This window comes from Cetorhinus maximus, chromosome 7 (assembly GCF_964194155.1).
Source record: "Cetorhinus maximus chromosome 7, sCetMax3.hap1.1, whole genome shotgun sequence".
NCBI classification, from domain to species: Eukaryota; Metazoa; Chordata; class Chondrichthyes; order Lamniformes; family Cetorhinidae; genus Cetorhinus; species Cetorhinus maximus.
The window spans coordinates 77,282,335-77,298,057 of NC_135885.1; the positions used below are offsets into that span (position 1 = coordinate 77,282,335).

General features: G+C 41.8%; 1 protein-coding gene across 1 annotated transcript in view; it reads right to left on the minus strand.

The window, feature by feature from the left end:
* Positions 1–14,709, minus strand: part of ctsc (cathepsin C) — a 37,774-nt gene extending 23,065 nt beyond the window's left edge. Inside the window, exons 1-4 of the mRNA XM_078545747.1 lie at positions 14,435–14,709; positions 10,840–10,985; positions 8,425–8,582; positions 2,931–3,086 (exon numbers count right to left, since the gene is read on the minus strand). Coding sequence (XP_078401873.1) covers positions 2,931–3,086; positions 8,425–8,582; positions 10,840–10,985; positions 14,435–14,597 — 623 coding nt within the window. The 5' untranslated portion in view covers positions 14,598–14,709. The remainder of the gene's footprint in view (positions 1–2,930; positions 3,087–8,424; positions 8,583–10,839; positions 10,986–14,434) is intronic.
* Positions 14,710–15,723: the final 1,014 nt, after the last annotated feature.

A 15,723-nucleotide genomic window follows, 5' to 3' on the forward strand; every position in this document is an offset into this window, starting at 1 on the left:
TGCTAGGCCACACTCAGCCAAATGCTGCCTTGTTGTCAATGGCAGCCATTCATCTCACCTCTTGAAATTTAACTCACTGTAAACAACCAAGGCTGTGATGAAGTCTGCAGGTCTGTTCTGGCAGAACCCAAAATGAGCACTGGTGAACCTGTCACCTGATAGCTATGTTAATGATGCATTCCACCTTGCTGATGATTGAGGGTATAAGATGGAGGTCAATTGGTCAGGTTAGATTCATTGTTTTTGGTGCACTACTCATCTTCTCTTTTTTGCATCCTTTGACACAATTGACTGCATTGTGCAACACCTGCCCTCTACTGCCCAGCTCAGTGTGTCTGCCCTCACTTGGTTCCCCTCTGACTTATTAGATCATAGTCATAACATCTCTACCAATGGCTTCTCTTCCTAGTCAAACTACATCAGAAATTAATCCTCGTGATATTATCCACATATGGTATCAGCTTCCACATGTACATTGATGACAGTCAACTTTCCTCTCCACCACTTTGACTCTTCAGCTGTCCGTGCTGCAAGATTGCTCATAAAGACATCCAGTCTTGGATCAGCCTTTAGCTAGACATAAGACCACAGCCATCATCTCTAGCACAAAATCAACAAGTATATAGCCTTGGCATGAACTCCATCTGCCCCTGCTAGTCTCATCAATCCATATTGTTCAGAACCTTGCCATCATTTTCAAGACAGTCGCGTTTCGAATTCCATGGCCAGCATTTTCCAGTCCCGCCCACTGCAGGACAGGCAATTCCTGCCCGAAGTCAGCAAACCTTTGGCTGCTCTGTCAAATTTTCAGTCCCATGTGCAACAGTGCCTTTTTCATCACAAACCAGCTTACTTCCACCTTCATAACGTCACGTATTCCTTCTATCTGCCCAATATTCTATTCACTGATTTTATGGCCACCTGAATCAACTATTCCAATGTTCTTCCGAGTGGTCTCCCACTCTCCTCCACCCTCAATTTCCGCTCATCCAAAGTTCTGCTTTCTGTATCCTACCGAGCCAAGTCCCGTTTCACCCATCACTCAGCTCCATGACTCCAACTCCAAAAACTCAGTTTTAAATTCACATCTTTGCACTTGCAACTCCACAGTTTGTCCCACTCATGGCCTTGCTCATTCCCACTGCTAATCTCCAATAATACAACCCAAGCCCATCCAAAATCCTCTTCTTCACTTTGGCCTCCATGCATTCCCTCCCACTTTTGCCCCATTGATCATCAATGAGCCTTCAGTCAGCCAAGCCACCTGCACTGAAAAACCCCTCTCCAAGGCAAAGGCCCACTTAAATATCTACCTCTGACCAAACTTTTGGCCATAATCTTTCTGCTCCAACCCCACCCTTAAGAAAAATCACCTTGGCTTGGTGTCCATTCCTCTTCCTTTTTCTGTAAAAGTGTTTTATAATTGCAAGTTATTTTAGATTGGATATTATGAAAAGCATGGAAAAACAGAGTGTGAGATCATACTATAAAGAACAGATCCAAACCACTTAGGAAGTATAACTAAAGAAAAGATCTTTGTTGCTGTGTACTCTTATTTTCAACGTCCCCAAGCTAGAAGGCTAGTTACCAAGAAACAAGGTAAAGGAGGTCAAGAAAATAGTCAGGTGAGCAAAGGAGGAAAGTAAAGGTTAGGACAGCAGGGAAATTCTGGTAGATGCTATAAATGTATTCACAGCAAGCAAATGAAAAAGGAAATGGTAGAACCATTGAAAACATCCAAAAATGTGAAATGTCACCGTGACCAAGGGATAGCAAATACAGTAAGTGCATTCTCCCATTGTGTTCATGGCATCAACATTGGAATAGTATCATTACAGAAACTGAATTTCCTGAGAGGAGGTGAAAGGGGGAGAAACAGCAACAAAGGACATAGAAATTTTAATATGGCAGTTATGGATGGGTTAGGTAAGTTGAAAAAAGGTGAAACACGAGACCCAGATAGACCTCATTCAACAGTGCTTCAAATGGCTAGTAAAATTTGGTTCTCTTTGCTCGAGAAGGTTGTCATTGCATTCCCTGTTCTCCAAACTGCAGCCACATCCTGATATCCATGAATTCTCTAATGATGCCTGCCAGAAAATATTCAAATAGCATCTCGATATCTTCAACCTTTCCATTACAGCTCAGGGGTATTAAAGAAGCTCAAGGGATCAGATAAATTTAACTCCACAAGAGACTGCCACAAATTCTAGAAGTAAGCGACATTGGACTCAAGCTTAAAATAGGTGCAGAATTTATAGTCTTAAAAATCCTGTACAGATAACAGTAAATGTACAGAATGGACTATCCAGAAGGCAGAGAGAGTAGATATTGAGTGGGCGGTTGAGAGGCAGTTGTTTCTGAGCAGTCATATGGGCTACCGCATCTCTTCTGATCCCATATATCACCATGTATGTGTACTTGAAAGTAAAGTCAGGATAAACTTGATGGGGCATTGTTAGAAAAAGGAAAACACAAAAGTACAGACTTTAACTTTTAAATACAACTTCTGGGCTTGACAAACATTTAACAATTATATTTTAATTTTGAATTAATGGAGATCACAACTCTTATCACTATTCAACAAGTGATTAGAGATCAAGAAGTTGCAATTTGGCTTCACTATTAGCCTTGTAATCTCATTGCCAAAGAGTATCAGTTCCACTATTCATAACTGCTCCTATACCTCTTCAAGGATATCGAGCCCATTTTTACAGCATAAAAATGTCTGACCACTGGAATGTTAAAATAAATTTCAAAAATGTTCCCAGTTCGGGGAGCATTAACAATACATTTAAAACTATACAATCTTAAATTGTACAAGCAGTTAAGACATCCACCAATTTCAGATTTTTTCATATCTCTTCTAGAGAAATGGTTAGTGTTCTATGATAAACAGTAATATTGCTTTACAGCATTACAAAACCTACCTAGGGATCCTGGAGTTATGACCACCGGCTTTTCTGATTAGGTCTTGAATGTTGAATTTTTCATACTCTTTATAAACCTTTGCTGTCCAAGATTTCTGTACTGTATTTATTGCTTTCACAAAGTCAAGGTTAGGCTTATAGGGTCTCTGCGACAGGCTAATAGGTTAGGGAGGAGTGGAAGAAACAGAAGAAGCCATTAAAATAATTCCCATGTCGCAAACACAGTTTTAATCTTCATCAAAATTGCATCTGAACAAGCATTTCAGTACAAAAACTTCTCTCTACACCAGGGGAAAAAAGAGAAAACAATTCAAGCTAACAACACCAGATGAAAATGTTGAATAAAGTAACATTTACAAACATGGACAACTGCATTTATTTCCGAAATGCAGCTCACCATTACTCCTCCCAATATACCTCACTCCACTGCTGTCCCCTTCCCCAATTAATGGCTTTAATGTAATATAATGATTCTGTGTGTCTATAATGAGACTCAGGCAGAGACCCAACCCAACCTTCTGGGGGCATTGGGTAGGTCTCCTCTACTCAATGTAGTAATCCTCCCCATTCAATTCTCCTACCATCCAAATTCTATTCATTGTTGCATCTTTGGGCTTTATTCAGTTAATAGAAAACTCAAATCAAAACAAACTGCTGGAAAAACTCAACAGGACTGCCAGCATCTCTGGAGAGAGAAAGAGTTAACGTTGAGTCCAATATGACTTTTCGTCAGAACTGGAGAGAGGTAGAAATGTGATGGCTTTAATGCTGTTGAGTAAAAGTGAGGAGGGGCAGGTGGAGCAAAATGGAAGTTCAGGGATAGGTTAGAGGGCAGGAGAGATTAAATGACAGTCATGGAACACAAAATAAAGTGAGTGGTAATGATAGTAATAAAGACTAAAGTTTTGGTTCAGAGTAGTTGCTAGTAGCAGAAAAAGGGTTAGCACTGTCTGAAAGCAAAAAACATAAGGAACAAGATGAAGACTGGTAGTTGGGCAAAAAAAAAATCAAAATGGAGGACAGAGTTTATGGTCTAAAGTTGTTGAACTCAAATGATGAATCCAGAGCCTGTGAAGTGCCTAATCAGAAGATGAGGTGGTGATGTACCTCCAGATTGCTTTGGGATACACTGGAACATTGTAGCAGGCTAAGGACAGAAACATGAGCATGAGAGCAAGAAGATGTTTCGTGAAGCTGTCACCCATTCTGCACTTGGTCTGCCAAACTCAGGATTGATTTCCTCAAAAAGCAGCTCAAATTTGAAATACTAATTGAAACACATTGCAAATTTGAACATTAACACATGACTTTTTAAAACTTCATTTTCAACTACAAGTCAATTTACCACTATTGATCAGATGAAATGAGCACCTACAAGCATCGATTATTACTGTGTAGCTTACCATGAGGTTTTAAAAAGGGGAACAATTCCTGCATGAAATTTAGTCTCTTTCATGCTCACCTTTTCCCCTTCTCAAAACCCCTACAGAAAAGTGACTGCACTGGAGATCATGCATATGTATTTTACTTTACAAAGATGAAGAATGTTAAATGAATACCTGAGATTCATTTTAAGAATATTTTGACCTGCTCAGAGCAGGTTAACAGTCAGAATGGCCATTCTTATGCCAAAGGTATGCCAAGCTTGCTATTTTAGTAATAATTTACCAATAGAGAATGTGTTAGTTCAGAAAAGGAAAGCCATTTAGCCCATTCACTTGCTTCTTAAAGAATTACAGGGATAATATCCCTTCCCTATCCTTCCTGAAGTCAATTACATCTATTTTTTCATGTAAAGAAAAAAATCTGACCAGTCCTAAATAATATTGTTAGTTTGAATGCATGTCCCCTTGCTATGTGTTCACTATTTAAATATTCCAGGTTTACTTTGTCCATTCCTTAACTATGTTACAAAACTATACTAGATAACCTTACAGATCACTTTACAGAACTGCTACCCTGAAAACCGTCTCACCAGAGTTCCTTTATTATTTCTGTCCTTTCTCTATGTCACTAATTTAAAGAAATGATCCACAATTCACTTGCCTCCTTGTCATGGCAATCTTGCTGTCCTCAGTTTTGATTATTCATTATCAAAGTTTGCATTAGCCGGCCATTTCAGGCCTACAAGAACTCACCTAGTCATACTATCTAAATATCTTCAAAAATTCCTTCATCTTTCTCTACTGTTGAAGGCTGATTTACCATCTTCTCCTAGGCTATAACTCACTTTTTTTCAAAAAAAAACTAAGAACTGTTAGAACCCTTTTGGCTACAAGGGGACCAATTCCTCCCCCTCCCCCCACCCCCACCGTGAGTGGTATAATTATATTAAAACAAGTCTTTGCTGACCTACATTAGGTGTCTGGGGAAGATCAGATGATATTTTTCTGATCTATAATTTTCTTCATGGCATTGGAATCTTTAGTCCCACACCCTCAGCTCTGTAGACTTTTCCAGTACCATATCCTCTCCAAATTTTCCATTTCTCTGACTTCAGTTTTTCCCACATTTCCTCCCCATCTGCAGTCAAGTCTAACTCTCGAAACTGTTTCTTCCCCCTTTCTGCCTTCCACACTTCCTTATGGTCCTCCTCAGAACACAATGATCAAACAAACTTTTGGCTAAAATAAAAACAAAATTACCTGGAAAGTTTTTTCTTTTTAACTTTTGGCTATCCCTACTTCTTTGGCTTAATGCTTCTCAAGCTTTTGAAGTGCCCAATTATACTCTTAAATGTCAGCAGCATTAACTAAATGCAAGCCATCACTGCACAGCCAGATAATCCACTACAAATTCTATCCTCAGTTGCTTTTTTATTGACAAAGACATGGGTTGTAAATGAAATCCAGAAGAAAAGCACTTCAAATGCTGCTTGAATGTGTTTGGACATGTCAAATATTCTGCTGTCTGGCTAATATTAGATTTGGCTCACTTATCTAAGTGAACCGAATTCAGCATTTCACAAAACAAAATATTGAATAACACAATAGTGGTTACTGTTACATACAGGATTCCATCCTTGAAAAAAAAAAATCCCTTAATTCACCTATAACTGCACTTCCAATAGCCCAACTATCTAGCCTACGTTCCTCTCATTAAACATTTTTGCAGTTACCGATTTATTTAACAATGCCCTTGCCTCTACTTTTGATGTCCTAGCCCCCAGTTAAAGCATTACTCTCGCCTTAGCTGTTCCCTGGTATGACTCTCATTACTGCTCCCTTAAGTCCATGGCATATTGACTTGAAAGGATATGGTGGCCATCCACTGTTAAATCTGGCTGATCCACTTGAAACACTGTCAGGTCCAGCTCTCATCTACTAAAACTGCTCACCATTCCAGGGTAATCCTGGAATGCAAGATATAACTCCCAGCTTCTTTTATCAGCTGCAAACAGCCTACTTAATCTCCTCTCCCCTGACCCTTCCACACACCTCCAATATGTGAGGAGTTCATGGACTTTTGTCACTAAAGCCGATCAGATTGTTTCCGTCTCCTCAGCCACGTCCCTCCCTTCCACTAGCTCACCTGGCCAAACTTCCTTTAATGCTTCCCCTGCCCTAGCCCTGAACTTCCTTTAGTTTCTCTCCCAACTCCTGTCATGCCCTGAATGTCACCTTCCAAATCCGCTCCTGCCTTTCCGGCAACTCCATGTTTGTATTCCTCCAATCCAGTTTCTACCATGCCACAGTGCCAAAATAGCTCTTAGGTCACAAATGGCACCCAAAGCGACTGTGACAAAGGTAGACAAAAGTAAACTTTCGCTCCTTGTCCTACTTTATCCATCTGCAGCCTTTGACACAGTTGACCGCACTATCCGCCTTCAACACCTCTCCACTGTTATCCAACTGGGTGGGACTACTCTCATCTGGTTCCGTTCTTAACTATGTAGCCAGAGTATGACTTGCAATGGCTTCTCTTCCTGCTCCAAAACATTACCACTGGTGTCCCTCAAGAATCTATCCTTGGTCCCCTCCTATTTCTCATCGACATGCTGCCTCTCAGCAACACCATCCAAAGGTGTAGTGCTAGTTTTCACATGTATCCTCACAACACCCAGCTCTACTCACTGTCACCTCTCTCGACTTCTCCACTGTTGCCAAATTATCAGACTATTTACAAGGCACCCAGTACTCCGTGAGCAGAAATTTTCTCCAATTAAATATTGGACAGGAGTGAAGCCAGTGATTTTGGTCCCCACTCCAAGCTGTTCCCTAGCTACTGACTCCATCTCTCTCTCTGGCAACAGTCGGAGATTAAGCCAGTCTGTTTGCAACCTTGGTGCTATATTTGATCAAGAGATGATACTCAAGATTGCCTATTTACACCTCCATAACATTGCTCATTTCACCCTTCTCAACTCTGCTGCTGCTGCAACCCTCATGTGTGCCTTCACTACCTCTAGATTTGTCACTACCTCTAGTCTTGTCTATTCCAATGCAGTCTGGTTGGCCTCCCACATTCTATGCTCCATACACTTGAGGTCACTTAAAACTCTGCTGCCAGTGATTTAACTTGTAGCAAGTCCTGTTCCCCTATCACCCCTGTGCTTGCTAATTTGGCTCCCAGTAAAGCAACGTTTTGATTTTAAAATTCTCATCCTCGTTTTCAAATCTCTTCATTCCTTGTCACTCCATATCACTATAATCTCCTCAGCTCAACAATCTTCAAAGATATCTGCACTTCACTAATTCTTAGCCTCTTGTGCATTGCTAATTTTAATTGCTGCGTCATTGGTGACCATGCCTTCAGTTGCCTCGGCCCCAAGCTCGGGAACTCGCTTCCTTTGAAGGGTCGTACGGACTTGAAACGTCAACTGTGTCCCTCTCCGCAGATGCTGTCAGACCTGCTGAGTTTTTCCAGGTATTTTTGTTTTTGTTCTAGATTTCCAGCATCCGCAGTATTTTGCTTTTATCTTAGTGGTTAGTCAATATTGCTTTTAATTTGTGTTACAGTAGAAGTCGTAAAACTTGAAATCTTGTCAAATGATCTTTTCAGCTATTCACTGGAAGTTCATTTCTTAAAAAGTTATCTGTCTCTACAGGGACTGTAATGATGTTTCGAAGTTAAAATGTATAGTTTTGTCAATCATGAAAACATTCACTCCAGTGTTCGGCCACTATTCTATAAAAGTGTTGCATGACTTCAAAAACTGAAAATTGAGTAGGGAAACCTATACCATCCTTATGCCTTGTGCGGTGAAAGACACCAAATAACTGCTTCCTATCTTTGTTGAAGAAACTTCGGCTGATGAATTCTTCCCTAGAGCCAGAAATGTTTTATCAAAAAAGGGGTTTAAAAATATTTAAGTGCTTAAATGAGTCACAACAGATTACCTCACAGTTTGCACAAAATAGGCAGCAGAATGAAGAGAATGATAAAAATTTGTATTCACTATTTTCAGGACAAGTGTAAAAAACAGAATAGAAGAGGTACACTCCAAGTGAGTACACATTCAAGAAGATAATTTTGTTAACCATGCAACACTTACTGTAACAAATCTTCACCTGAATGAACAATATCAGTTCGAACATTCTGAGAGTTCTTCTTTCCAACAAAGCAAGCCCAGTTTTGACCCAGTGTATCATGCACTGACCCAGGAAGTGTTTCATGACAATAACTGGTTACATTTAAACCTTCTTTCTTGTACTGTTAACACATGCCAAAACAAGAAAATACAATGAACAATTATTCACACTTCAATAATTCAATGCAATTGGGTTGCCAATATTCACCATGTGGCATTTTATGAAATAGTTAACAATGTATACAAATTTAAAAAAGCCAAGAATCTTACTTTACTCGGGTCTGGGGCAGAGTTGTGAAAGGGCACTCATTCAATATCCAATAGTTTTTTTCCATTTCCTCTACACAGCACCTAGCTCTTTCTAATAGGACTTCATAACTCCTGCTGTCCTGCATGAACTACAACGTACATCTCAGCTGCCATAACTCAGTTCTGCCACTCAAAGTTTATTGTAACCCTTTTCTAGTTTCCCCAACTTGCTGGTCTTCTATAGTTTATTTCAGTGTAATGTTGGGAGTTTCAGCTCTACTCTGCTGCCATATCAAGTCCTGGGCAGAATTTCATATTCTCCAGGGCCAAATTCTATTGCTTCATTAACTTCTCAGCTTTACCATAATCTCCACTTTCACCAATTTCTACGGTGATTAGGACTTCCTTTATTCTAATACCTTACCTGTTCCTGTAAGCTCAGTTTCTGTTCTTCAGATTTTATTTCATTCTATACTAGGCCAGTTCAACCATTCCTAAAGATTCCCATCCTGCTATCTACTTGCTTCTGGTGGCTATCATTTCTGCTATGTTCCCCTCCAATACTCTTCACTGGACCAGCACTTTGTCGTCTTCAACAGGGGTTCTTCAAACCAACTTACACCTACACTAACTGCACATATTTTATCTTCACTCTCTAGCTCTGATATTCACTGCTCTTGCCCTTGTGTTTCATTCCTGCTGCCCCTCACTCTCATACATTGGTGGACAGTGAAGGGCCCTATACACTACACTAGACAGATAGCCTTAGGCAGTACCTGAGCTGACACCTGAACCACAATAAATATACACTCTCCACAACTAATCTTGAATTTGGGCATTGGTTTGTGAACACAGCAACCAACACTACTCAAAGTTGATTTCACCCCTCATAGGATCCAAAACTTCAATGTGGGACAATTTCATCATCATCATCATCATCGTCATCCTCTTTACCATTACAGCATTGCTTGGTGTCATGGCCATGGAGCCCAAATTGCCTTTGTTACTGTTTCAGAATTCACCCGTGCATACAAAATCGAGCCAACATTAAATGAAGGTCAACTTGCCAGCCATTATGTGCCAGCACCAAAGCAGTGACAAGTGGCCAGTTCCCCTTTATTTTTAGCAGCATTGATTCAGGAAATAAGGTTGACCAGGAGACTAAGAAAACTTGTTCTTTCACAACTCATGCCAAGCAATCTTTTAAGGGCCCATTTTCTAAGTATGCACTGGGACATGAAACCTCATTTGCTGACAGTGCACATCAAAAAAGTAATAGGAGTGCACCTACAATTTTCCAGAATACAGTAAAGCTTGGTGAGGCTCTCCATCATAACCAAGTGCTCTGAAAATTACCCCAAGCTATATAAGAATGTAAGAAATAGGAGGAGTACACCATACAGCACAGCAAGCCTACTCCACCATTTGATATGATCATGGTTGATTTTTGTCTTCAACTCCTCTACTTTCCCCAACCACTTACCATATCCCTTGATCCACTGAGACCCCAAAAATCAGTCTACCGCAGCCTTAAATATAAATTGGAGTGTCAACAACCTTCTGGGGTAGAGAATTGCAAAGATTCACAACGCTCTGGGTGAAGAAATTTCTCCTCACCTCAGTCCTAAATGATCAGCCTGTTATCCTGAAACTGTGCCACTTTGTTCTAAATTCCCCAGCCAGGGGAAAAATGTCTCAGTATCTACCTTGTCAAGTCCCTTCATAATCTTGAATGTTTCAATAAAGTCACCTCTTATTCTTCTAAATTCCAAAGAATATGGACCCAATTTAACTCAGTCTCTCAACATAGGACAACACTCGCATCCCAAGGACCAATCTAGTGAATCTTCACTGTACTGCCTCCAATAAGATGATTGAAAGCCACAGGAGAACACCCCTGTTCTCCACATACAGCTTTGGGATTCTTTACACCCACCCAAGGGTGACTCAGTTTAACAATTTAACCAAAAGGCAGCATCTCAAATGCTGCAGCATTTCCTCCCTCAAGTGTCAGCCTAGATTATGTACTCAAATCTTGAAGCCATGGCCTGCTGACAGAGGCAAGGTGGCTAACGCTGAATATTGACACCCAATATTTAGCTGTATTTATAGATAAAAATCAAGACTCACCTTAAAAAAAGCAAACCATTTGTAATCACCAAGGACTACTTCAAATCCTTGGTTGTAAATTAAAGTGAAGAAACCAACATTCCCAAAATCATCTTCAGCAACATCAAGTTTACGGAGATGTACAGTCACACTTTTTACAGGAGGGCCTTTCAGAAAAAATAATAGGTTACACAAATTAAAAGATGTACACACACCAGTTTAAAAGTGTCACTTTTGCAAAAAAATTACATGTTGTTACAAGTACAAGGTTTTATAAGATCGTTATGTTTTAAACTGTCTCTTTAATTCACAGTAGAAGAAAGAGTAATGAGAGGGGTGATCTCCTACTAATTCTGTATGATGATAGGCCTGTGATATGGAGATCAGGGGCCCAGGTCAAGAACTATTGAAACCCAAGTGCCAGCTTTCAGACCTGGGCACAATGAAGGAGCAGCTGGCTTAGCTATGGGCAGCCTTACAGACTCTCAGGCAGTCGGATTCAGACACCATGGTCAAAGAGCATAGGAGCACAAGCCACAACAGAACAGTATCTGCTGCGTACAGAAGGCAAACAGGTTGTTCTCTGTTAGCCACCAGGCAGTATGCAAGTGGTAGCTCATTCTCAAGTCAAAGAGATAGAACCAGTAGAGATTTAAAGGCACTGGAAGGTTCACCCTGGCACTGCTGGGAGTTGTTGTTGCTGGTGTGGACCTCACTACTGGAAGTAAGTAGAGGGGCTCCCAGAAGACTGAGGGAAACGCCATTCGACAGACACTAGACCTTATAACTCTGAAATGGGGAGAAGCAAGCTTGTCAGAAGCTGGGAGTAACTTGGACTGATTCCTGTAAAGATTACAATTATGTAGCAAGGGCTGTGTAATGCTTAAATTCATCATGGGGTTTTCAGTTGTGTTAGAAAGTTAAAGCAGGGAATTCATTTCTGTATAAAAACAAAAAACTACTGCGGATGCTGGAAATCCAAAACAAAAACAGAATTACCTGGAAAAACTCAGCAGGTCTGGCAGCATCGGTGGAGAAGAAAAGAGTCGACGTTTTGGGTCCACATGACCCTTCAACAGAACTGAAGTATAGTTAGGAGAGGGGTGAAATATAAGCTGGTTTAAGGTGGGGGGCGGGGGGAGAGAAGTTGAGGGTGGGGTGGTTGTAGGGACAAGCAAGCAGTGATAGGAGCAGATAATCAAAAGATGTCACAGACAAAAGGATCAAAGAAGTGTTGAAGGTGGTGATATTATCTAAGAGAAGTGCTAATTAAGAATGGATGGCAGGACACTCAAGGTACAGCTCTAGTGGGGGTGGGGTGGAAAGACTGACAAGATATTAGTTGTAGATTTAAAAATAATGGAAATAGGTGGGAAAAGAAAAATCTATATAAATTATTGAAAAAAAAAACAAAAGGGAGGGGGAGGAAACGGGGTGGGGATGGGGGGAGGGGGAGTTTAAGATCTAAAGTTGTTGAATTCAATACTCAGCCCAGAAGGCTGTAAAGTGCCTGTTCGGAAGATGAGGTGCTGTTCCTCCAGTTTGCGTTGAGCTTCACTGGAACAATGCAGCAAGCCAAGGACAGACATGTGGGCAAGAGAGCAGGGTGGAGTGTTAAAATGGCAAGCGACAGGCAGGTTTGGGTCTTTCTTGCGGACAGACCGCAGGTGTTCTGCAAAGCGGTCGCCCAGTTTGTGTTTGGTCTCTCCAATGTAGAGGAGACCGCATTGGGAGCAACGAATGCAGTAGACTAAGTTAGGGGAAATGCAAGTGAAATGCTGCTTCAGTTGAAAGGAGTGTTTGGGCCCTTGGACGGTGAGGAGAGAGGAAGTGAAGGGGCAGGTGTTGCATCTTCTGCGTGGGCATGGGGAGGTGCCATAGGTGGGGGTTGAGGACCAGGGTGTCCCGGAGGGAACGATCCCTACGGAATGCCGCCAGGGGGGGTGAAGGGAAGATGTGTTTGGTGGTGGCATCATGCTGGAGTTGGCGGAAATGGAGGAGGATGATCCTTTGAATGCGGAGTCTGGTGGGGTGATAAGTGAGGATAAGGGGGACCCTATCATGTTTCTGAGAGGGAGGAGAAGGCGTGAGGGTGGATGCGCAGGAGATGGGCCGGACACGGTTGAGGGCCCTGTCAACGACCGTGGGTGGAAAACCTCGGTTAAGGAAGAAGGAGGACATGTCAGAGGAGCTGTTTTTGAAGGTAGCGTCATCAGAACAGATGCGACGGAGGCGAAGGAACTGAGAGAATGGGATGGAGTCCTTACAGGAACCGTGGTGTGAGGAGCTGTAGTCGAGGTAGCTGTGGGAGTCGGTAGGTTTGTAATGGATATTGGTGGACAGTCTATCATCAGAAATTGAGACAGAGAGGTCAAAGAAGGGAAGAGAAGTGTCAGAGACGGACCATGTGAAAATGATGGAGGGGTGGAGATTGGAAGCAAAATTAATAAATTTTTCCAGGTCCCGACGAGAGCATGAAGTAATCATCGATGTACCGGAGAAAGAGTTGTGGGAGGGGGCCAGAGTAGGACTGGAACAAGGAATGTTCCACATACCCCATAAAGAGACAGGCATAGCTGGGGCCCATGCGGGTACCCATAGTCACACCTTTTATTTGGAGGAAGTGAGAGGAGTTTAAGGAGAAATTGTTCAGTGTGAGAACAAGTTCAGCTAGACGGAGGAGAGTAGTGGTGGATGGGGATTGTTCGGGCCTCTGTTCAAGGAAGAAGCTAAGGGCCCTCAGACCATCCTGGTGGGGGATGGAGGTGTAGAGGGATTGGACATCCATGGTGAAGAGAAAGCGGTTGCTGCTGTGACGTAAGGTGTCAGAGGAATCACGGATGTAGGTGGGAAGGGACTCAATTCTGTAGTTTAGTGTATTAGTTGTGTTTGTTGTGGCAAAAGCCTTAAAACATAACATTTGTTGCAAGTCTTTTGAGCCAAGTCACTGGGAATTCAAATCGCTATATAAGTTATCAGTCTCTACAGAAATCATAACAGTATCTTGAAAGCCAATAGTTCATTCTTTTGTAAGCGGTAACAAAAATTTTTTTGAAAAACACTTCTGCGGAATTGCGGAGTCAGGGTCTCCTGACAGAAGCTGTTAGAAGCTGAACTTTTACCCATTTTGATTCTGGTTTCCGCCCTAGTTTGTTCCTCAGTTTCGGTTTCTAGCCTGCCCTAACTTCCTTTGCGGGAATGAAATTCGACTTCGGAAGCAGCACAAAGCATGTGCTGGCAAATCGCCAACGTTTCGCAAACTTTGCCTCGTATTCTTAGGTCTTCGTTTTCTGCCAACACTTTCCAGAAAGGTTTTCAGTCCTTCCGCCCGCAGAGCAAAGCGAAATCTATGTCTATATTTAAACCTGCAGCTTATAAAAAGTTCAAGAGTTTATTTTATTAAAAGCAAAGACATTGGCGTGTTCCACAAAAACACTCCCTGAAGTTTAGTAACTTGTCATCGCTGAGAAAAAAAGGTTTAAACTTTGCTGCAAACATGATGACCTGACTACCTATTAATAAAATCTATTTTACTTCATTCAAAGTAAAACCTCGGTAGATGAGAACATTAGACCGTTAAAGTGGAGGGACAGAGAGAGATAGCTCCTTCACTTACCCATGTTAGTGCAGTTAACATTTTTGTTCTGTCCTTCCAGCCCAACCTGGAACACCCAGGTCCCCTTCAAATCCTGGTAAGTGCAGTTCGCCGGAGTATCGGCCAGAGCCATGCCCAGGCTGAGTGCACAGAACAGGGACAAAGCACACACAAAGCCGGCCATCGCTAGGGTGGAGGATCAAAGAGAGAGAGCAGGGTCAGAGACAGGGACTCCCCTAAGAGAAGCTCCCACGTTAACTTCACTGAGAGCTGCAGAAACCATGTGTCATATGATCACTCCAAAAAAAAAAGGTCAGCTGCTTGGTCACATGAGTTGGGAGGGATTGGGTCACAGTGATTTTCCTGCTTTTCCACCTTGCTAGGGGAATGGCTGCTGATTGTATGGGGAAGTCCTGCACACAGGCATTTCTGGACGTTTTTATTCCTGGAACTCGACAGGGACAAGTGGCTGGATAATGTTTTCACGTTATAATCTATTTCAAAACAAGGACGGAAAATTACCCCCCCCCCCCCAACAAAAAAAACGAATCTGAAAAGAAACATTTCAGCTTAAAAGCTCCATGGGATGAATGTGAACACTTGCAACCGGCTTATTGCAAATAGTGGGTAGGTCAGACCGGAAGATGTGTCTAAATGACAGCTTATCTCACGTTCGGGTGTTTCATATACTTCACACAAACTACTTTCCAAAGCCAAACTAGGTTTACAAAGTGAGCAGTTGATAAAAGTTACTCAGAACTGCTTTGTGTGGGTGGCTAGATTTCAAATAAACAGTTACCGAGCCCTAGTCCAGTTCTGAAGAAGAGTCACACGGACTCGAAACGTTAACTCTGTTCTTCACTCCACAGATGGTGCCAAACCTGCTGAGTTTTTCCAGCATTTTCTGTTTTATTTCAGACATCCAGCATCCACAGTATTTTGTTTTTATGTTACCGAGTTCTAGTGGTTGCACCAAGTATACTGGATCAGACTCCCTGCTTACAGCCAAGATTTGGTTTCTGCAAATGCATGAACTGAGCCCAAGGATAAAAAAATTATTTGTGCTGATTGAAAAATGTAACCGCTTATAGGTTGGGATGTTACCAAGTTGTGGTCACCCCACCCCCTACTAGTATGTTGGTCAGAAGTTGTTATATTAGTCACTCACTTATGACTCAGTCAGAACAGCAAGGGGCCTAGCTTGCTGAGACTAATTTATATGTAAGAGAACAAGAGAAGTGGGAGCAGGAGTAGGCCATCTTCAACCTCAACTCCATTTTGAGTCCTATTCTCATTTTATTTTCTCCAAA